The following is a 24716-nucleotide window of genomic DNA, read 5'->3' as shown; positions in this document are numbered from 1 at the left end:
TTTAAAATTACTCTGTATTTTTTATTTGTTTGTGACCTTGTAATCACAGAACAGCATTACAACAGTGTGTGTTACATTAGTTATTTATTCAAATGAGTGTAGTATTTTAAATACATTTAAGTTATTATAGACATTATTTATAGGACTCAAAAATTGGCGCTGAAATAAATAAAAAGAATAAATACCATTAATATTAACTGTATTATTGATTTTTAAAATATTTAAAAATTAAAAAATAAAGGAATTTGTTACTTTAAAAATATTTATTCTCTAGCTGACTTCGCGTAGATGATATTTTCGCACAAGAAATTATGCGCTCTTTTTCATCTCTTTTTCATCAAGGAAAAAATGCAAATACTTAAATCACTAATGAAGATCTACAGATAAACGAACTTATTAATTGCTAACTAATGAGATTTTCCATAAACTGTTGTATTATATTGTTAATATCATTTACAATGGTAAATTAAAATTCTAATTTTGGATGTAATAAAATGTAAAATCGTAGAAAAATATAGAAAAATCTGACTTAGTAAAATATAACTTAAACGGTATATTTAAATATGAATTTATGTCGAACTTAAATGAAATAAAAGTGCTAAGGTGTTACACTTCAAGGCAAGTCAGACTTCTTACTGTTGGAGGGGATTACAGTATTTACTTTGATGAGTTAAATGAACGGTAACCATTAGCAAGGTGCAGAAACCTGTTAGTTACTGGTAACAATGCTCCTAAAAGGTTATGTTATTCTATTACTCTTGTTGTACATCAAATGGACCAATATTTACGCTCAAAATATGAAATTTCAATCCGAAGGTTAGTAAAATTTTTCTAAATTATAAAACATTTTATATATTTAAAAAAAAAAATGTCATATTTTAATAAAATTTACTTTAGTTATTAAAAAATTATACACTCTTATTGAATAAAAAAATGTTTAGGTAATGATCAATGACTTATTGTCAGTTTTAATATAATGCTCCTGTTATACATCACTAATTACGTTTATCACCATTACTAATTTTTACTTCCTGAATTTAATGTAAGAATTCCATGAAAAAGTAACCGATAAATTTCTATCTTTTTTAAAAATTATAAACGTTGAAATTGATTGCAATAATCTTATTATAAAAACTAGTAATTATAATTAAAGCCATTAGAAAACGTATCATTTTGCAATTAATCATTACCATATTTTTTTAAATTTTACTACGTTATATTTGTTAATGCTTAAAATGTACTAAAATTAATATGTTTACTCTTTTGTATTGAAATACTTTAAAATCTGTTTGCAATAGAATTACCAAAGTTGAAGTAATTTTTTAAAGAAGATACATTTATTTAAAAATTAATTACATGAAAATATTTCGATCTTTTTATTTCTAAAAAAGTTAAAAAAACTCTCTAAAACAGTACATATCCTGAGAGTTAAGTTATCTACGTGATATTTATTGCCTTTACAAATGAATATTTTTCTCACTTTCTTGAAGGTATACTTCTCGATGAAAGAAGAGTGTTTAATTAATTTTATCTTGGTGTAAAAGGCCACTTTACATTTTATATAGAGTTCATATTAAATTTCAAAAATCTGTAAAATAATTATTTCTTATTATTTATTATCATTATTTTTTCTGAAAATACATATGCTTTTGTTGAAATATTCTATGACAAGCATTTTTTTTTTGTAAATACTTATTTCACAACCACTTTTAAAAACTCTTTTATAAAAAAAACAAAAAAAAAACTGAAAACAGGGTTCTTATTCTTACCTGGAATAGTTTATTTATTCTTCTTTAGAGGGAAAATAATGTTACATGAATTGAGTTTAAAAAATTAAAAGATATCGATATTTTTAACTTTAATCAGCTTTCTCCCCTATATTGCCCCGAAGTACATTTTTTACTCTCGCTCAACAAAGATATCTGTTTTAATAGTCTCTTTTTAATGTAATGATCTTTTTGTGTATAAAGGTTATAAATACAATGTTGTTAAAATTATAGAAAAGCTAGTATACTTGTAGAAAATCATTATTATAAAAAAAACACGAGCATATTTAGCAAAATAACACAAATAAATCGAACGGACATAGTAATAAGTATAATCCTAAATAATAAATATTTGTAACATCTTGGGTGTTAAAAGTTTCTTTTAGCTATAACATAATAACACGTAATTATAGTAATACGAGTATAAACTATAATAAGGTATAATTATGGTATGTCAATAAAAAAACTAATAAGAATATAATTTTATAAAAAAGATATAAAAAATACTGTTTTACAAGAGAATATGATAAACTGGAATTTATCAGAAAAACTACAAGAGATTTGTATGTTTGTTCCTCGAAGATACCATTTCTTATTTTTAAAATTATAGTGGTTCATGTAGTTGTATTGCCCTTTTTCAGCTGCCAAAAATTTATTGTTAGCTAAACACTAACCACAATTAATAATAAAAATGTAGAGAGGGAAATGAGGAATGTTAAAGTTAATTAGTACGGATTTTCCTAGATTTAATTAATCACTCGACCGTTCCACGTGGAAAGGCAGGCGTTTATTTTGTGTACTACTTCGTTTTATACAGTATTTGCGCAAAATAATTTATAGCCGTACTTTCCAAAAATATTAGATATGACATTCTAGTACTATTTTATTATGCTGATAAGGAACTAGTTCCACTTTAAGTTTTAATATATATTTTATTCTTTATTTCAATAACCTAACAGTAAAATCCAACCATAAAAAAATAATTTATTTTTTTTAGGCGAAAGATGTGGACCGAGTGAAAGAGGAATATGCAAGAATATACGATTTTGTCAAACAGCCAAAGAAATGATTAAAAAGGGAGGAAAACCAGCTACCTGCGGTTTTGAAAATAAGAATGAGCCTCTTGTATGTTGTTTTGATTCTGCTCGATTAAATGCTAAACCCGATCAGAATCAAGTAAAATCTCAAACAATTTCTAAAACAAGTAAGATGAATGTATATATATAAAGCCTAACTATGATAATATCCATGTGAATATAATATATAGGTTTACATGAAATATCTGGGTTTAAAAACTGTGTTAGAATGCATTTATAAATCTGCATGCAAATTTTTTGAAAGATTTTATTATAAGTTTTTGATTTATATTATTTATGAATGATTTTTTAGTAAAAACTAATTGAAGAAAAGTTGCTGGGTTTCAATTGTAAAAATTGCTATATTGGTCACCTTGATCAAAATTTCTGAAACCAAAAAATATTATCGGTTGACTTAGCTTCAAAAGGCAATAAATGTATGACTTGAAAGACTAAATAAATATTTTTTAATTTCAGATCATTTATAACATGAAAACTTAAATAAAGTTAATTTTAATTAATGAAACTTATTTATGCAGAAAAAACTTGCTTTCAATGAAAGATTATGTAACGAATCACAGTAATTATAAGCTCATGCTTTATAAAATTTCATGTTTATCATTAAAAAATTTTAATGGCTTGATGCACTTCACCATTTTATTCTGTGTTAATCCAATAATTTAAAATAATATCTTTTATATTTCATGATTAAAATTATTGCACAATTATTTTTTTTTACATTGTTCTACTTTATATAAATTAAAAGATTATATCTAAGTCAAATTAAATTTTTGTTCACCATAATGTCATATTAATTATAATTATCCAATAAACACATTAATTCATGATTGTCTAAAAACACGGTACACCAGCATTTCTTCTAACAAAATTGTATTAAAACTTCCCTTTTTTAATTTATCCTAAAGTCCCGTCATTATTATTCCATCGAACTACCCGAGTATTAATAGAGTTCTATAAAAATAAATTAAAAATTCTCTTTTTCATCATTTAAAATAGATATATTTTCTTTTTCTTTTAAATACAAATATTTTATCTCTTTTATTGGTGAGTTTTCAATAGTTAATGTTTTGCTCTAACAAGGTACATTCCAAACAAATATTTTGTAAATTTATTTTCTCTCTCTCTCTCTCTCTCCCCCTGTGTATATATACACATCAATGAGTGAAATAAATCAGAAATCAATTTCATAACTTTTTTTAACTTTTAAGAGTAATTGTAACAATTTTTCCTTTCGTTTGAAAAGTAGCAAATCATCCAAATATTTACCTTCTTTTTTCCCCACATTCATTTAAACTCACTTTAAAACTTCTCATTGTTTAATGTACCCCGTCTTGTGATATTACGCCTTACTTTATTACACTTTTTAGTTCAAAAATTATACTTGGTCATGTTTTGAAGGTTTTTTTATGATGCTACATAAAAGGATGGTTGATTAAGTTTCAGGTTTCAACATATGATTGTCTTCTAGAGGAAGTACCGGTCTAAAGTTTTATATTATGAATATGCATACAATCATTAATTTTTGGAACCAACTCAATGCTGAAAGTTAAGCTTTAAATTTCGCCCTCATTTCAGTGCTGAACGAAGGATGGTGTCCTGCAAGTCATTTCAACAATACCATAAGAATTGATCCATTAAGGTCTCAAATGTTTCAAAGTGAGACTAATTGAGTGTGTGAACAAAGAAAGGAAATTTATGGATGATCTCATTTTAAAGATTAAGTGAATTATTATTGTAAGTAAAATTGTAATAATTAACGTTAAAAAAAGGACGTGTAAAAATTCAAATAGCTCGAATAATATTATTTTAACTAAAATCAGAACTATTAGATTATTTTGTAGGAATCTATAATAAACAGATGATTTATGTTTTGTCTAAAAACTTATTTGGCTTACGGGATCTGATTTAGTGTTAACTTCAAACATGATACAAAATGATTTACGCGTAGGTTATGACTACTGCTTTTTCTGTAATTTATTAGTTATATTATTTATAAGGCTGTTATATTTTTCATTAAAAAATTATACTTTATTTTAATTCTTGGCATGTTTTGATGGCCTCTTGTCAAAGAATGTAGGCAAATATACTTAGTATAACATCTGCGTAAAGTATCTTTTTATATGTGCTTTTTATATGTGTGTATTGAATTAAATACTCAGTACTAAGTAGTATTCAATAAACTAATACTACGTAATATTAAGTACTACGTTAATACTAAGTAGTATTCAATAATTTAGTACTAAGTATTGAATTATTTTACTCAATACTACGTTAGTAATGATACAATCACTGTTACTTAGCTAACTATTATTTAATCACGGTAAACGCTAACAGTATTTATTTGTGTAAAAACATCATTCTTATTGAAAAAAAAAGTAGAAAAATATTTTCATGGAAACCAATTTAATAAAAAAATATTTCACACATTCATGTTAATAAATGAAAATATTAATTAGTGATATTTAAAAAAAAAAAATTAGTGTACAAATATATAGGTGCTGAAATTATGATTTTAATAAAAAACAATAATATGGTTAGATCCGCCTCCTGCATGATATGAGGGGGAGGTTTCTTGATATGAGGGGGGGGATATGAGGGGGAGAGTGCCCCGCACTACTATCAGTGCGGGCCTGACGGTGGCCAGCAGAGCTTTTTCCTCCCCTACGGGAGGGAAAAAATATGGTAATATAATTTATGTTATAATTCTAATATAATACTAATAACTTAACATATTAACTCCTTATTTTATTTTAGAATGCATGGAATACCAACAGAAATCATGTTACGTAAGAAGTATTAGAAAACTACTTCCTTCTGGATCTTCTGCAGCAGTTGGAGGAATTCCAGTAAAACCAAAAGAACTACCATTTATGGTATGTTTTAACATTTTTTTAATTCTTTTTTATATCGTTTAACCTCCGAGTCCACAATTAGGCATTACTTCAGAGGATGAGATGAATGATTTGTAGCGTGTGTGAAAATGCCATCCCTGACCGGGATTCGAACCCGGGACCTCTGGGTAAAAGGCCGAGATGCTACCACTCGCGCCACAGAGGCCGGCATGTTTTTAAATTAGTATTGTTATACTTAACTACACTCTTATAAAAACAACAAATATACGATAATATTTTTGAGTTAATTTGAAAATTCATAATGTAATTATGCAATTTTTTTTTACGTTTGAATTTGTCATACTCTATCAAAAACATTTACATGAAGTACTTCTTGTTATGGAACAATAGACAGGAATATATTTAACAGTATAAATGCATGATTACATTGCGTGATTATACGATAAACCCAGCAAGGTAAATGTGGATTTTACATCTAAGAAACATTCTTAGGAAACTTTAAGAATTTTCTTCTCTCTTCACAGTTTAGATATTTATTAGAAATGTCATAAATCATGATATTTTAATTTTAACTATTCACTGTTTTCATTCTCCTGTTTAGCACTTACCTATACCTGTTATCCCACTTCTGTATACCTATTTTAAATACATTTAGTGTGTGTATACTTGGTTTCGTTCAAATCCCCAAAAGAAGGGATAGTTATTAATAAACTTTCCAAAAAAACTTTAGCCGAAATTTAAAACAACATTAGAGTAATCAGCGTTATCATTCGTAATATAATTTTAAAGATTCTTATTATATTATATTTATAATATCTAGAATGAATAAACATATAACATTAAACATTTTGAATTATTACTGAGGGAATACAACAATGAAAAATCTATAAACTGGAAAAGAAATAAATAAAAGATTTGATTTGAGAAATTTTACAAAAAAAGTTTATATTTTCATAAAAATATAAACAAGATTAAACTGTGAAAAAGTTTATATTTTATTTTTCACAGTTAGAATTCTTAAATTATTAGCTTACGTAATGTTATTATCAACCATTAGCAGTCTAGATAATTCCAATCTCAGAAGTCCTGTTCTGGCGTTCACTGCCATCATGTGGCCAACAATAAAAACAAATATAAGAGATAAGAGAGAATGGTCGGTTTATTTCAAAGAATATTTAGAGCATTTTAACATTTTCATGGAAAAGGTGGTGACCTTCGCAGAACTTGAAAAATTTATTAAACTACACAGAATAATTTTAATTTCAATGATCGATGGGAATCAAATCGTTAACTGACATCTTGTACTTCATTTATATCTCCATCAATTTTCGGGATGCTAATTTTCAGAGATATTCCGGAACCATTAGGTTATCAACGTCGTAGTTTAACTTCTTACTCAGGAACTCCATTTTATTTTTTAAAAGTACATGAAGTCATGAGTAATATAGAGAAATCCGTCATTAAAATTTTTATTTCAACAAACAATTTTTTCTTTAATTATAATGTTATCCTCGCACATTATATTTCTTTAGATATGTTGATATGATCATGATCGGTGTACATGATTCAGTCAAATGCTGAATACTAGTAACTAGTAAATAATTTACAGCTGTCGAACAACATAAACGAAATTATTATGAATTTGTGAACACTGGACTGCACGTTGTCTTACTGATTGTTACACGCATAACTTTTAAGAAGGATCAAAAACAATTCTTCTGGACACATTCATTAAAAGCGGATAAGCTGTTCAAAACTCATGTCTGAAAGAACGGATAGTTAGATAGACTTTGATTTTTATATAATTTTCATTTATAAATTAATCATTATATTTTAATTACAAATATTTGTGAAATAGTTTAAAATTATTTGAAATGTTATTTCTATGATTAATTAAAGGGTTTAGTTGGATATGGAACAAAGAACAACGTAGATTGGGCCTGTGGATGTTCACTAATAAGCGAAAGATTTGTATTATCAGCAGCTCATTGTACGAAGGATCCAAATGCGTAAGTCAAAACAAAAAAAAAAATTATTATTAGTCACACTCATATTATTTGATTAGATTTTCATTCTATTTTCTGGATATGATTTATTTTTAGGTTTTTCAGAATTCATATTTTAGAAATAGCCACAATTTTCTAAACATTAAACGATATTATTATCTATGCTCTTTAAAATCTCCTTATTTCAGGTTTTTTAATTGTAGAATGGCTTTAATATGAGTTTAGATATTGTTACCAGAGTAACAATATAATATATATATATTATATATATATTATTTCCATATATATATTATTCCATAATATATATATATATGGAAGGAAAAACTTTGTAGTATTATACTCTCACCTTACTAACCACTTGATGGAAAAAATTAACTTTTATATGAAAAAATTGTTTCCTTTTTTTTCAAAAATTTAATTTATTTCAAAGGAAAAACTTGTAGGAGCTATTAATAATTTTTCGTACCTCAGGACCTTGTTTTCCGCTTATTTTGTCATTGCTAGTATTCCATAAAACCGTTTTTAGAAAATAAAAGAAACATTGTTTAAGTATATTTCATAACAAAATCTTAACTGCTGGTGATGAATTGCTAACATTTCTTGAATGGTAATATGACTCCCATTAGGTAAAAACTTAGCTTCAGTTATTTAAGAAATTGTGTTTGCAGTGGACTATGTTCCAAGAGGAACATACATGATTTACAAGCGTGACACGGAAGGAAATTTGGAGATTTTAACTACTACACAGCACAGATTTTAACGGAACACAGTAATTTTCAGGATTTTCTACATAAAATTGGTAAACGAGAGTCATCGACATGTATGTTTTATGAGGATGAAGACTCTGTGGAACACAGTCTTCAGATGTCGCGGATGGGACAAACTGCGGAATCGGGCTGGAATATCTCAGTGAACACCAGACGACCTGGTGGATTTCATGTTAATCAGTGAAGATCAATGGATTAGAGTAGATGCATACGCTAAGGAAGTGCTAAGAAGCAAGGATCAAGAGGAGCGGCGCTTGGGCTATTAGCGTAGGGTAGGGAGGACAGCTCCAAAGGCGAGGGCTGGCACACCTAGGTGTGACAGTACCAAGGAACCTCTGGGGACTTCAGGAGATAGTAGCCTGAACACTAAGAGAAAAGACCTGGCGCCATGTTTGGCAGAATTATCCGACACGACGTCAAAAAGGCACAAAAAAGAAGATTCCTCAAGAAAGGTGACCGGTGAGCCGACCTACCATGCCGGATATACAGCCGGTAGGCGGGAAGGCTCATTAGAGTAACCAGACACTCCCACAGGTGGAGTTAAATCTACCAGTTTCGTCCGATCTGGAGGAGTAGAGAAAAAAAAGAAAAAAGAAACCGCAGTATGATTTAACAATATTCTACGGTGCATAACAACTATATAATTTTAATTAATAACGGGAGGAAAACGACTAAAGGAAAGAACCGTTTCTGTGGTTATAATTATAATTAATTATTTTAACTACAATTAATAAAAATGAAGTCGATAAGAGAACATTTTGTAAGCAATATGAAACAGTTAAAACTTTAATTAAAAAAAAAAAAAATCTTATTTTGCCGTACTGATCAACGAAATTAATTGATTTAAATATTTTCCTAGGTAAAAATATAGAAAAAAATTTCTAAAAATTAAATTGTAATGTTCTTATGATTATTTTAAATAATTTATCAGAAGAAGCATGTTAGCTAAAATAATATTGGGTTAATTCATGTCTTCTACTACTTTTCTTAGTCTTTCTTTTTCTGTTTAGCCTCCGGAACAACTGTAAAGTATTCAATACTTTATACGGTGTGTATAATATGTATATATATATCTTTTAATCAAACACCAACTTGAATCTTAGTATGGGACTATCGAATGGAGATTTTTTAGCGTATGAATAATGAAATAAATAAATGTGTCTTATGTATGTCTTATCTGTTTTTGAGAAATATTTGTTTCATGAGTGTAAATGAAGTGTAGGCTTGTTTTTTACCGTCTCAGTTCGACTATTCCTGAGATGTGTGGTTAATTTAAACCCAACCACAAAAGAACACCGATATACATGATCTAGCACTCAAATCCGTATAAAAGTAAATCCTTTACTAGGATTTGAACGCTGGAATTCTCGACTTCCAAATCAGCTGATTTGGGAAGACGAGTTCACCACTAGCCCAACCGATTTTAAAAAAATTGAATAAATAATTACTAACGAACGAATTTTTGTAATTCAGTGATATCTATTACATGTAATTAAATCTATATACATGTAATTCTTATCCAGGTTCACTTATCCTTCGCAGATACTCAACTCTACAAAAGAATCATTTCATAATTGTGCATTATATATTGGATCTTCTGTTCTATTTCAAGCTATTTGGTTATTACATAGTTTCGCTAGTTTTACCGTGACTTGCCTAAATAAGAAGTCCGTCCAGGCAATATAGTTGCGGTTTTCTACACTTAATAGATACTCGTGTAAGAATTCATCTAGGCTGTATAATGGGTTTCGAAATTTTTCAGAGATCTACAATGTGAGAAATTCATTATGTATGTTATCTTCTGGTTTCTTTCAAACAATGATTTAAGTAACCAGCTACCACCAAGCCATTTACTTAAGGAGTCCAACCTTTGAAACGATGACACTTAAATTTCCAGCCATCATCAAGCATTTTATTATTAAAGAATCCACTTTATACAAGCGATTCGCTTTAATGCTAAGTTATACATAATTAAATTTTATATAAATAAATATATATATATTTAATAACTAGGGTGATTTTTTAGTCCTGTTATCCAATTGTTAATGTCCGGTAATTTTTTTCTAAGAAAGGGAAATTTTGTTTTGTGACACGAAGTTGGAGCGCTACTCAACCGGTATAGATACGGCAGTGTGAGTTAATTCTCCTGAGCTGTGTAAACTTTTGTGCTGTTTCCGGTCGTGTTACGAAAACAATTTCTTTTACCATAGAACAACGAGTTTTTTCATTCTTGAACAATTTTTCGCTACGAAATCGTACGCGAGTGTAAAAGAATCATTTCAATTTAAATTTGTTGGTGTTCCTCCGCCAGAAAAAAGTCAATTTCTAGGCTAGCAAACCGATTTCGAGGGACAGGTAGTGTTTGCGACAGAAAACGTAGTGGCCGACCAACTCGCTTGACAGATGACGTCTTAGAAAATGTGAAAACAAGATTGCTCAATTCTCCACGTAAAAGTTTACGAAAACTTTCCACGCAAATTAGTTTGTCATATTCGAGTGTTCAGAAAGCTGCTAAAAAATTAAAATTGTATCCGTATCGCGTACGATTAGTCGAAGAGCTTCAGCTTCCAGATTTAAACAAGCGATTGCAATATTGCCATTGGTTTAGGTCTCTCGTAAATGATAACGGAATCGAATTTTTAAACACAGTGTTCTTTAGTGATGAAGCTTGGATCCATCTTGACGGTTATGTGAACAGTCAAAACTGTCTGAATTTGGGCGGTTGAAAATCCTAACGCTTTACAAGAGAAATCTTTGCATCCTGAAAAAATTGGTATGTGGTGTACGATATCTTGTCATCGTATAGTCGGACCCATATTCTTCGAACAGACAGTAAATGGTGAAGTATACAGGAATATTGTGCGCCAATTTGTGTCCCTCTTGGAACTTCAAGAACGGTATTGCTGGTTTCAGCAAGACGGCGTTACATGCCCTATGTCTCGAGGAACCATGGATTTTCTGCAAAAGTTCTTTGATGATCGAATAATAAGCAAGGGCTTATGGCCTCCAAGGTCCCCAGACCTCACATCTCCTGACTACTTTTTGTGGGGCTATATTAAGTCCGAGGCCTTCAAAAACAATCCTCACACTATTGATGAACTTAAGTCAATATTACAGACTTAATCACGAATATTTCCAATGCAACTCTTAAAAAGGTTTCGACTAATATGCTGAAAAGAGTACATGCGTATATAACCGCAAGGGGTGGTCATTTAAAGCATATTCTTTAAAAATTATGCAAGTAATAGCTTTTTATCAAATTTCATTTGTAAGTAACAAATACATTTTTTTATTCCACCTAAATTTCCCTTTTATAATTACATTTAAAATTGGGTAACAGGACTAAAAAATCACTCTGTATAATTCTTCTCTATATAATTTAAATTTTTTTTTCGTTATCTTTGCACAATATTTGCTTTATGCTGTTTTTCTTACTTCAATTTCTGAAATGTAAATCTAAGTGGATTTTTTATTTTCAATTGCGTAATTTGAATTTTATTAATTATAGATTTTAAAGAATTTTATATAAAAGTCAAATTTTAGATTTTATAATGTATTCTAAACAAATTATTACTTGTACATTTTTAGTTTGTATAATTACTATTTTTTTTTTTTAAAGATTTAAATGATATATTCTTGTTGTTCATTACTGAAATATTTTTTATGCAATGTTAAGATATATTGATTGGGTAATATTCTATCACAAAAAAATGTTTTTTTTTTTTTTTTTTTATTTAGATGTTTTTGTAGTTTATATAAGAAAAATTACTAATCAATATTTCATTCAGCTTATATTTCAGAAAAAAATCAATATTTATCACCCACAACTAAATCTTCAATTTATTTAAAAATTTTAAAACAAATAGCCTTATTTTAAATAAAAATTAATTAATATGTCATTGTTGTTTAAGATTTTAGTGTTAATAGAATTTTAAAATGTTATTTTTTAAATCTAATTTTAATTAAATATATTTATTATTTTTTAGTGGCCTAGCTAGATGGGTGAGACTAGGAGAGCTTGATTTATCCAGAAAGAATGAAACAGCAAATCCTGTAGATTTTGAAATAATACGACGAATAAACCATCCAAACTATCGGTCAGAACTTGTTTACAATGATATCGCTTTGTATCAATTAAATAGTTCGGTAACATTTACTGATACAATAAAACCAATTTGTCTACCGCAACCGAATTCATACTACGATGTTACAAATGTAATTGGAGCAGGATGGGGTAGAATTGATTACGGTAAGTTTTGAAGAAATTAATATATTACAAAGCTAAACACATGCAGTCATCTGCATATAATAATTGTTAAGAGTTGTGTAGTAACTAATAGACTTTAAAATAATTAACTGAATTAAAAATAATATATAAATTGTATTTATTTCCTAATAATGCAAAGTTAGTAAAATTTTATCATCTTATTACAGGCAATTCAATTTAGCGTGGATTTTTAGTTAAAATTTTAATAACTAAGATCTTGCCAGAAAAAAAATAATTTGAAAACGTAGACATCGACTGTAATTATTTACGTTGAAGAAGTTAATTATTTATTTTTATGAAGACCTATGTTTATCGGCCTGGTGTTTTTTGCAGATGACTTCTTTAACACTGATAGCATATTTTTATCCAGATTTTTGTTTTGGACCTAACAATAGTGTATTTTAAATAAATATGTAACTGAAAAATTAAAATAAAATTTCTTTTGATCGTAATAAAATTAATAAAGAAACGGCCTAGAAAGTAAAAAAAAATTTAATCTTTTTTGTTTTCTTTTCTTTTAACAATTTTACGAAGACAACACAACTGAAAATTTAATTTACTCTTATTTAAAAGCTTTACTGCTTATCGAGGTACATAAAGTATGAACAATTTTAATGTGGTAAAATAGATTATTATTCCATACAAAAATAAAATTAAAAAAAAATTGCAGATTATTTCATAAAAGTTTATGAAATATTAATACAATTTTGGAATTTTTTTCTTCATATGGAAGTATATGGTGTCCATTTAAAATCCTCTTCGAAAGATAAATTATTTTGAATATGGTGAATTAATCATCCAAAACAAAAAAAAAAAAAAAAACTCTCATAGAAACTAATTTAACTGAATTTCTTGAAAATAAATTTTTAATCTCATATATTTGAATGTACTCTGATTTCATGTAACCAGCCTAAATTAAAATAATTAATGCAGTTACAGCAATTACAATTGAACAAAGTGGATTTGGTTCAACCCGAACCGATCTGGTAAATTTTCAAAAATTTTAATTAGTTGAGAATAATCCAATCGTTAATCATATTCTTGGAATTAGAAGATTTTTAAAATTAAACCTAACGGTAAATAATAAAAATATTATTTCAAACACACTGAAGTTTTCCATCGTGTGTAATTTATTTAAATATAAAATATAAATAGTCTTGATGTTGTAGAGGAGTGGTATTAGAGCATAGAGCAAGTGTGGAGATTTATTACCCATCTTTCAATCCGGGATTCTGGATAAAGAAAGGAAGAATGAAAACAAAAAACCTTGGTTAACTCAATTATTGATGTTAGAATTTTTTTTAATGTTTCCAAAACAGAATTTATTAATTAAAAATATCTTTAAATACTTTTATTTGAAACCGTTTGAATTTATTAAATTGATTTCCAGCTGGACCAAGAAGTACTATATTGCTTAAAGTAGACCTAGATTACTTAACAATAAGAGATTGTTCAAATACTGCTGATCTGCGTGTGGCACCTGGGGGCTTGGAAGAAAAAACTATGATTTGTGCAGGTGTATTAGAAGGAGGAAAAGACACTTGTTCGGTAATATTAATAAAAATATATTTTAATCATTTTTTAATAGTTTAGTTAACATATAAAAGATAACTTTTTCGTTTTTTTAGAAGCAAAAAAAAAAAGGCATGATATTGACAACAATGGCTCTTTAATTTATTGAGTAATGCTATCATCTGATTTACTTTCATAACAGTGGTGCACGTAAAGTAATTAAGGTAGGCTTAGTTAAAGTTATTTTTTGTGTATGTAATGTTCTTTGTAGCGAATTCAATGAATATGGCATATGCGGGACTTTACGGTCGGCGTTATAGTCGTACGTTGTTTTGCTAATGTGTTACAACACATTTGGGCTAATGAAGAAGGAAACTGGGAATTTCTTTTCCTTCGTTTTCTTCATTTTCCTTGTAAACCGGTTATTATGTATTTGTTAATGATTATTTGAAAATGTTAATCTTGAAAATGATTATTTTAACGTCATTTTAATCAATGACATTTATTTGATATTATATCGTATTCAAATATCAAGGTATGATACTCATAAACATAAACAACTATCTAAATGGTATTACATACTTGCCGTAGTGTTAAGATAGATATTTTCATTTCTACTGTAGTCAATAGTTATTTCACACTCACACACACACACACACACACACACACACACACACACACACACACACACACACACACACACACACACACACACACACACACACACACACACACACACACACACACACACACACACACACACACATACATATATATATATATATATACTCGCACACTTGCACACGCACACGCAGCGCGCGAGAGCGCACGAATATATTGTTTGTATTTTTAATCAAAATCTATTATTATGATTTATTTTTAAGCTACTATATTTAATTACTTCAAAGTTAAAAAAAAGCATATCCTTTTAATAATGTTATATAAGTTAATTTTATTTATATAAAAAAAAACAATAAACAAATTTTATCAAACAATTTCATTACGTTTTTTGTACTTGCGTGAACAGGGAGACTCAGGAGGTCCATTGTTTCTTCCTAGAAAAAATGATCAACTGCCATGCTTTTTACAAACTCAACTGGGAATTACATCATTTGGAAAACATTGTGCATTGAAAGGATTTCCAGGGATTTATACTCGCGTACTTAGCTATGTTCCATGGATTGAATCTACAGTTTGGCCAGAATATCAATTGGATCCAGGTCTAATTTGGAGCTCGTGAACGTCTGATGTGCGATAATTTATTTATTTATTTTTTTTTAATTTTTGAATTTTATATAATCTATGGTATTTTTTTTTTTTTAATGATGTTGCTGTAATAAATCATTTATAAGAATTAATAATAATAAAATAAAGTAAATTACATAAAATAAACATATCATTATTTTAGTTGAAATAAAATTCCAAACATCTCATTTCTACAGATTTCCCTATGAGGAGATTTATAATAATTGGTTTTAAATTATTTTATTCTTACCTATTTTACCCATTATTTTTGTTTTTTGGGTAGTTAAAAACAAAATGGGTGGGTCTAATAGTTAACTCGCAAATCATCGCATATCAGCTGATTTCGAAGTCGAGAGTTCTAAGGTTCAAATCCTAGTAAAGGCAGTTACTTTTATATGGATTTCAATACTAGATTGTGGATACCGGTGTTCTTTGGTAGTTGGGTTTTCAATTAACCACACATCTCAGGAATAGTTGACCTGAGACTGTACAAGACTACACTTCTTTTCATTCACACACATCATCCTCATTCTCCTTTGAAGTAATACCTTACAGTGGTTCCAGAGGTTAAACAGAGAAAGAGTGAGAAAGGTTATTTTGTTTTATTGTGCTTTTTTTTTAATCATAGAACTGTTTACAACGATTGTCATGAAATAAATATCACACGATTTGTTACAAACGCATAACTGAACTTGGGATCCGTAATGATTTAAGAAAAAACGTCGATGTTTATGCAACTATTTCAAAAACAATTAATAAAACGAAACCAATGTTATGTGTAATTTGTATGTTTTGTATAAAATGAAAATGATTGTTAAAAAGCGGTTTTTACTCATTTTTTTCGTTTTTTTTTGTAATGTATAACTTAATTCAAATGGAATTTGAATGGAATTTTTTATTGAAAAATCTATCGAGAAATATTCATTTTACAGTAAAAAAATATAAAGAATACATTTTATAAATTATTTAATAAGCATATTTTGAATATTGATTTTATTACACTTAAATAATTGTAACCCATTAATTGTATTAAGTAGATGACAGTTAAAAGTAAAAAAAATGTATAAAACTAAAAATGTTAGTTAATATTTGTAAAATCTTTAGTTTTTATGTGGCTGTGGAAATTACAACATAGAAATGGTATGAGTTTTATTCTGTGTATATTTCTCTTTTATTGTATTTATTCTTTCAGTATAAAATATTATTATATTATATATATATATATATATATATATATATATATATTCATTTTAATTATTCATTTCATTATTCATTAATATTCATTTAAATGGCTCCAGGCAATTTTTTCGTAAAATACGCAAAAAAATGACCTATAACAAAAGTTATTTACACTGGAGGGATACACCTTATAGTGACCTTGGATTTGACGACATTCTTTTCAAGATTAATACTACTTTTTTAAATGAAATTACCTATCTTTGATCCCACCAATGAAAAGAGCAGACAATTTTATACTGTCTGCTCTTTTGGTCATATGTATGTACAGACATACATATGACCTTGGGCCTTTTTTGTTTATACGGCTACTGAGCATCAGAGATAGTGTTATAAGAGTGATAGTGCATACGAGTTACACATTTTTTAAGGTAATACAATACTCTAGAATATTTATATTCCAGGCCATTTATGTCGCAAACTATGGGAAAGAGCATAAAAATGACTTTATACTATCGTATAACACTATCTCTGCTGGTTAATTCATAAAGTTGAATTAAAAATATAATTAATAAAATCTTATTTTACTTTGAACAAGAGCTATGGTAATTTTATTAAAAATTAACCTAAACTTATCATGATGGACTGAGAATCTGATGTATCCATATAGTGCATTTCTTTCTCTTTTATTTATTTACTGAATTCTTATTAATTTATTTTTCGTTTACTTTCTCGAAAAACGTAAGAAATTATAAAAAATTTTAAGTTTTTCTGAGGTAAAAAAAAGGAGTATTAATTAGGATCTTTCATGGTTAGAAGTAAAATAAATAAAATTGTAAAATATAACAGGGAATATGAGGCAAACATTAGCTATCCTTTCTACCCTGTTTAATCCTACATCATACTTCATTCTACCGGATCTAAACATCATTTTTTTAAATTTGTCATATTACATGATTTCCTTATTAACAGGAAGTAAAAATATAACAGATTTAGTATCTTAATTTTTTCTTTAATTTACGTAACCCAATACTTGTTTTGGCGATGAAAAATGAAAAGCAACTAAGGCAAAAGTGAGAGTAGTCAAGAGTTAAATTTTTTTAGTTATTATCTTAATTGTACAAGCAATCCCTACGAATGAAGGTATCTCATTCGTAGCAATCCCAGGAAGCAATTCGTAGCAATTCGAAGGAAGCAATCCCAGAATGAAGGTATAGCTGACTGAGTTAAATATCACCTAAATTTCGGTAGATTTCGTGTGTAGATAACAACAAATTCAGCTCAGTTTAAAATAATGAAAGGGAAATTCATATTAATTCCTATTTTTCCTTGTTAGCCTGGGATTGAATGGTCGTTATTCTGGGAAATACTTAATAAACAATGGATGGGTCTTTTTCACCTATGAATTATGTCTCATATAAGGTAGCCCACCAACGTAAGATTATGGAAACAATGCGTGTTTAAATAATTATTAGAATATGTATTACACTTTATTATAATACAATATTGTAATAATATACACAATAGTGATGTTAACAATGATTATAACTGTAATCGTATTGTAAATATACATATAACAATAATAATTTTTAACTGAATCTATTTTTTTTTAATTCACAGATTGTCATTGGAATTAAAATTTTGATAGAGAAAATTTTTACTCTATAGAAAATATTTTGCAAGTGTCTACTTTGAACTTAGTAATGTTGATAATTGGAGAAAAACGTTTGTATAACCACTTATCTACGTATGGAGAAAAATCCCATCAAGAAAAGAAATACCATGTGTTCAAGTATGGCATTATAGAAAGGTTAAACCTCATAATTTTTAATAAGTACTCGTATACTGTACGTACTACTTCTGCTAAATATCCTTAACTTAATTTAAAAATTTTAATTTGGTACGCTGAGTACCAACATTAAAAAATGGCGTCCGTAAAGTTAAGCTGGTTGTCTAACTGTACAAAATAATGTTAGGTGTAAGAACATGACACGATTAAATCTTTCGAATCTATTGGATCATCTTCATCAATCTAAGTATTAATAGATATCAGTATAAACTTTATACTGCTCTAACAATTTTATTATTTTCATACGGCTTATATTTCTAGAAAATACTCAATTAATATTTAAAAGCTTAGGCAAATATGGATGAAGAAAGACAATTCCGTTAAGAGATTTTTTTTTTACTTTAGAAATTATAAACTTACGTCCGTTCTCAGTCGATTATGATATATGAATACAACAGCTATAAAGAATAATAAGCCTGATCGGAATCGAACCAAGAATCATTAGGTTGAAAGATAGTAATGACGTGAAAATTATCAGACTAATTGTTTACTTTTAAGTATTGATTAAATACTGGCCGTGGAGAAAATCAATACAGAAATATTTATTTTAGAAAGGGTGTGTAATAAAGGTAAACATACATCTAGAAAAGGTTAACTATTAAAAAAAAAAAAAAAACACCAATTAGTTCGTTAAATTTCAAAATATTGTTGAAAAATGCAAGAGATAGAGTCAAAATAGAAACAGGCAATTTCATTTTAACTGGTTATATAAATGTCAAATTTTATATCAGTATTATATTATAATATATTGAGCATATAATAATAATATAACTTTTTAAATACATAAGATAGCAGATTTATTTTTACAGAAATGAAAGACCTGCTACCAACTGTAGAGAGAAGAGAAATACTGTTACACAATTATATAAACAGGAATTTTATATATATGTAGTGTATAGATAAGTAAAAATAAGTATTTCATAGATAATTAAAAAAGATTTCAAAGAAATTGATTTCAGTAAAATAAAAGATTTGTTTTAGAATCAAAGAAAAGTTGTCATAACTAAACGTTATGACAATTAATCAATGTTATATTATTGCCTGAACAAATGTTATTAATGATTACTTATTAGTTATAACTTTTTAAATGTGAAATATAAGTTCTTTTATACATTATTTTGGTATCTAATTATAGGTAAAAATCCTTATTTATATTTCTCCTCGCATATTTTTCCGAAGTTTTATAAAAAATATAAAATTACCCTAATGCTAATGAAAATAACTTCTATACAGTTAAAAATCTACAACCAATTAGCTTAGTTTGGTATTTTCGAAAATAATAGAGAACGTAATGTTAAAAAGACTACCAGTTATCTACTGCATAAAAAATAATTTCTTTCATAATAAGCAGTACTTCCTTTAAAAAGATATACAGAAGAAGCGCTATTAAATTTTGTTAGTACGCTTTACAATAATATGAACATATGCTTAAAAAAGACAGGTATTTTCATTGAGAGTTTCAGAAAGCTTTTGACCTTGTAAACCGTAACTTTTTTTAAAAAGAATTGATAAAATTAAAACTAGAGGAACCGCATTTAACAGGTTATAAACCTTTATTTTGGTTGCAACAAGTAGGTACGATTTAATCAATTTTCAAAGAGCTCACTAATATCAGGAGTTCTAGAGGAATCGGTATTATCAGCAACCTTATCTTAATTGTCGTTAATGATCTTTTAGTACAGGTTCTTTTAGGTCCGTTAGTACTTATGTAGATGATTTTTCTTTGGTGTATTCCAAAGAATACACTAACATAATAGTGATGCAGAAATAATGTGGGATACGATACACAAAATTATTTTTTTTTTTTAAATAGCTTAACATTAATAGAATAAGAGTCTACATGAAAAAATCAAAATGTATAAACGTCAATTCAAAAGAGTTCGAATTTCCATGTTCCAATAATATTTTATATTTGTAGAGAAATATCAAACGGTTCACCTAATTTTTTTATAAAGATAAATTTATTTATTTTGTAAATATCTGGGAGTCTATTTATATGATAAACTATCAGGGGGCGTTATACAAAAAGAATGCATTCACAGTAAAATATAATATCAGAAAATTCTACTCTCTTAGAAATTTTTTTTAAATATAGAAGCTTTAGAGCTTTCTGCATGCTTTATTTTGCTTTGGTTCACTCCAAATTGGAGTACGGTATTACATGGTGGAGCGGAGACATGTATATTTGAATAAAGGATGGCGCAAAACAGATTCATTCATATAATCTTAAAGAAAAATAAGCTCTTTACTTTATTCAAAGAACTGATAGTATTACCGAAAGATTACACTGTTAAGATTTTTCACTTAAGATTTAGTCGATCTGAACAGTTTTTTTATAACACTACATCTGTAAACTAAGATTTAAAATATATATATATATGTAGTTAATTTTCAAACAAACATTCAGTTATAGTAGACCACGAGTTATAGTAGTAGGAGAAATTAAAAAAAATAATATCATGAAATTCTGTAGGAACCAAAGCGAATGACTTTACAATACACAAGACATGGACTTCTTAAAACAGATTACTAAAGATTTATAGTGTAATTTTGTAATAATTTATGATTTATAGTGTAATTATAAAAATAATTCCATTTTGGTCGTAATGGGCTGATAGAAGAATAAATTATGTTAAAAATAAATAAAACAGATACAGGTTACTATAAGAATGAAGACTTACTAAAATAATTAAAAAAAGAATAACAAAATTTAATTATATAAAAAACGTTTTTTTCTCTTTGTTAGAGTGAAAAATGGACTAAATTAAAATAATTAAATTATTCTTTGTAAAAACTAACCAGTATTCCAGTGAAAAAGGTATTGTCATTTCCTGGTTTTATTTAAGTATTTGTAATTTTCTTTTTTTGTTGACAGGATAAAGATTATTGTTACATTGATAGTTGTTGGAGAGGATGTAATGGGAAATGATTTTTTGTATAACATAGCCATCTGAACAATTTATTTATTTAGCGTATGGCACTAAAACACAGCACCAATTACAGTCAAAATTTATAAACAAACATTCAAAAAATAAATATAAGCTACTGATTCAGGAGTCGCCATCAGGAAATCTTCAGGAGTCCCTTCATAAGCAAACTTCTGTGGTGTGTTTAACAGTTTGATTTTCACCACACTCGCAAAGGGGCGTCGGTTTTACCCCATTTATACAGGAAATAGGCGCACCTACCATGCTGAGTTCATCTGAATAATAAAAAAATTTGATTGTTATTAACAAACGATGTTCTTAGATGGTTAACTGGACTCTATTACGTTTAGAATAGGGATAATTATTTATGAAATTAAAAAAAAATGTGGGAATAAAATTTTGTGCACCCGCATAAAGGTAAGTTTAACTTCTTTACCGTATTATTACATTAAAATGTTATACTTTAATTTTTTTAAATAGTAAATTGTTTATAATATTTTTGTATTCTAACAGATAGTTTAATAGTAGATTATTTAACGACGTTAATTAGAATTCGTTTTAAAAAGCAAACTTTGATTAAAACAGTCCTTTAAGAAAAAAACAAAAGTAAAAAAAATAATTCACTTATGTAATTTGATCATCAATCAAAAACCATTACACTAAACATTATAAATTTTTAAAAAATAATCTAATCATTGTAAAATTATTTAAATGATCATTTACATCATTAGAACTTTACTGGTAGAATGTCAGTAAAACCCTTTTTTCTATATTAGGTAGAAGCAGTTGCTGGCAAATTGAAGGTCCCGGGGGTAATTTTTAACTGAGATCTGAAATTATTTACAGTGAGATCGACCTCATTCTCCATGTATTCCAGTTAGAAATAGTTACAGGTTAATGAACCTTAAAATCGTTCAATTAAACGTTTATTGTTATTGTTCTTAACGGTATTGTATTCATGGGTAATTTGATAACATTGGGTAAACCTATAAAATATTTTTAATAAAAATATATTATAATCAAATTTTGCATGTGTGTAGTCAATTTTCAGTTATGATAGCCTTCGGTTTACTTAAAAAAAAACACCGAAGTTAAGTTGGGATCATCGTCTGTTATTATTAATAACTAGTCATTGTTTAAAATATAATTTTTGTAAGGTCGGCGATACTACCAGATTTCAATCAGTGTATAGTAATTTTTTTTTTTCAGTCGTAATATATTAACAGTAGAGCGGATTTTCATAATAGTAACACGAGTCAGGGTTACTCGCTAGATTTTACTACGAGTTGATTGAACAAAACTTAATAAACTCACCAAAGGTTACGAAATTGAATCGTTTCTGGATAGTTGCAAAGGCAGGATATAAGCTTTTGAGTAATACATGGAATTTGGTTATTCTGCTTTGTGATCCATTCTTGATGCCAGGCATCAGTTAGGTTGAATCCTTCCTCTGTGGCAGCAATTGCTGATTTGATAGAGGGCTTTCTAGATCGAAGTGACCATGTTTCATGTTTTTAAATTATATATATAAAAAAAAAAATAATTAACAATCAACAAACATTTGTTTTGCTGCAAATTCTTTTACTTGCAGAAAAAGCGTTTTGAAATATAGCCGTTTTGGTATAGCTTATGTTCTTTAAAGTATGATATTAGTTAATAGAAAAAGTTATCAATTTTAAATTTTCGAACAGAGTTTAGAACTTAATGATAGCGAAACATGGTCAAAATAAAAAAAAAAACCTTTGAGATGCGGTGTTACAGATAAACGTTAAAAATTAGATGGTTGATTCAGAACAACATTAAGAGTTTTTACGAGGAGACGAGGAAAGAGATCTTCATGGCAGAATGGATTTAAATTGAAAAACCGTACGTTGGGGAATTAGAAGTTACTGAAATTAATTCTTGTGGGAAATATAAAGAAGGGTTAAACTGTTAAAAAAAATATATATATATCCTATAATTGAAGATGTAGGGTGCAAAATGTATGTTAAAGTTAAGAGATCAGTAAAGAAACCGGAAATAATGAAGACTAAAGTCTCTTGTATTAATAAATTAAATGACTAAGAGAATAAATATTATTAAATTTAAGTAAATATTTCATAAAATTTCTGGAAAGCTTTTGACAAATTCACGTTAGTATGTGAAGCCAAGTATTACGCCAAAAGATATTTGTAACAAAACAGCATTTTTTTTCACTTTTCAAAAATACTTACTTTCAAAAGTTTTCAAAAGTTTAATTTCTTGATAACTCTCTTCATTTCAGCCAAAGAGTTACAAAAATGTAAAATAATACATAAGTGTTTACCCGTCATTGAACTCTAGGAAACAAATAAAAATAAAAACTGGAAAAATAAGAAACTTATTTAATATCGATCAATCCTTCTGGTTAACTATAATCTATCCATTAAAACTGATCATGAAAATGCAAATTGTTTGTTTTCTTAAAATATACATATGTATAATAACTGTTAGGAAAAAAACACACACACACACACACACACACACACACACACACACACACACACACATATATATATATATATATATATATATATATTCTCTTTTATTGATATATATTTTATTGACCTAGAAATACTAAATTGCTTAAAGTCAACATAGGTTGTTTAAAAATAGAAGAGTGTTCAAACACGACTGATGTAATAGCTGCAACTGTTGGTCAGGACGTGATCACTATGATTTATACTAGAATTTTGGAAGGTGGAAGAGACATATAGTTGGTAACAACAAAATTGTCAATAATATTAATAACAACTGATATTACAATTTTTAACTTTGTATTATATTAAAAAATTCAAATTTACATTTAATTTGATTTTGACTGAAATACTTTTTCGGAATAAAGTAACATTTTTGATACTGGTTAAGAAAACAGGCAAACGTTATTTAATATTTAGATGTCTTCACTTCAGTAGTATTTACCCATATTAAACATAGATTAATTTGTATAGAAGATTAAAAAAAAAGATTATTTTATCTAAAATTTATACCTAACATAAGTAAATTTTTCTGCACTTCCACTTAATATATCTATTCACCAGTGAGAAATGATTTATAAGTGATGTTTGATACTTGACCAGCTGGTTTTATTTAACGTTAAATTTGCTGATGGAATTATTTTCTTTTCTTAGCCCAGAAAAAATCATTAACATAACAAGATAAAAATTAAAGCATAATCTATTTAACTAAGGAATATCATTTACATACTTATTTATAAAATTTAAATAAATTTTA

The 24716-nt window shown here is 27.6% G+C and overlaps 1 protein-coding gene and 1 long non-coding RNA gene across 2 annotated transcripts in view; one reads left to right on the top strand and one right to left on the bottom strand.

Annotated features, from left to right (window-relative positions):
- The first annotated feature begins 665 nt into the window (after positions 1–665).
- On the top strand, positions 666–15653 carry LOC142321838 (venom protease-like). The gene is made up of 7 exons (XM_075360290.1): positions 666–816; positions 2764–2970; positions 5618–5736; positions 7615–7724; positions 12475–12737; positions 14146–14303; positions 15295–15653. Exons 1-7 carry the CDS (start codon positions 726–728, stop codon positions 15505–15507), a joined length of 1161 nt encoding a protein of 386 aa, XP_075216405.1. The 5' UTR covers positions 666–725; the 3' UTR covers positions 15508–15653.
- A 5829-nt stretch (positions 15654–21482) lies between these two features.
- Positions 21483–24716, bottom strand: part of LOC142320945 (uncharacterized) — a 41190-nt gene continuing 37956 nt past the window's right edge. Inside the window, exon 2 of the long non-coding RNA XR_012755523.1 lies at positions 21483–21739. This is a non-coding gene — a long non-coding RNA (uncharacterized LOC142320945). The remainder of the gene's footprint in view (positions 21740–24716) is intronic.

Source organism: Lycorma delicatula, chromosome 3 (genome assembly GCF_047948215.1).
Source record: "Lycorma delicatula isolate Av1 chromosome 3, ASM4794821v1, whole genome shotgun sequence".
In the NCBI taxonomy this organism is placed as follows: Eukaryota; Metazoa; Arthropoda; class Insecta; order Hemiptera; family Fulgoridae; genus Lycorma; species Lycorma delicatula.
The sequence above is the reverse complement of the archived record's forward strand: the minus strand, read 5'-3'. Positions and strand labels throughout refer to the sequence as shown.

Coding starts and splice junctions, on each gene's coding strand:
- LOC142321838 (XM_075360290.1), top strand. CDS start 726: ATGCTCCTAAAAGGTTATGTTATTCTATTACTCTTGTTGTACATCAAA. Junction 7,725..12,474: donor TGTACGAAGGATCCAAATGC/GTAAGTCAAAAC, acceptor ATTATTTTTTAG/TGGCCTAGCTAGATGGGTGA. Junction 12,738..14,145: donor ATGGGGTAGAATTGATTACG/GTAAGTTTTGAA, acceptor ATTGATTTCCAG/CTGGACCAAGAAGTACTATA.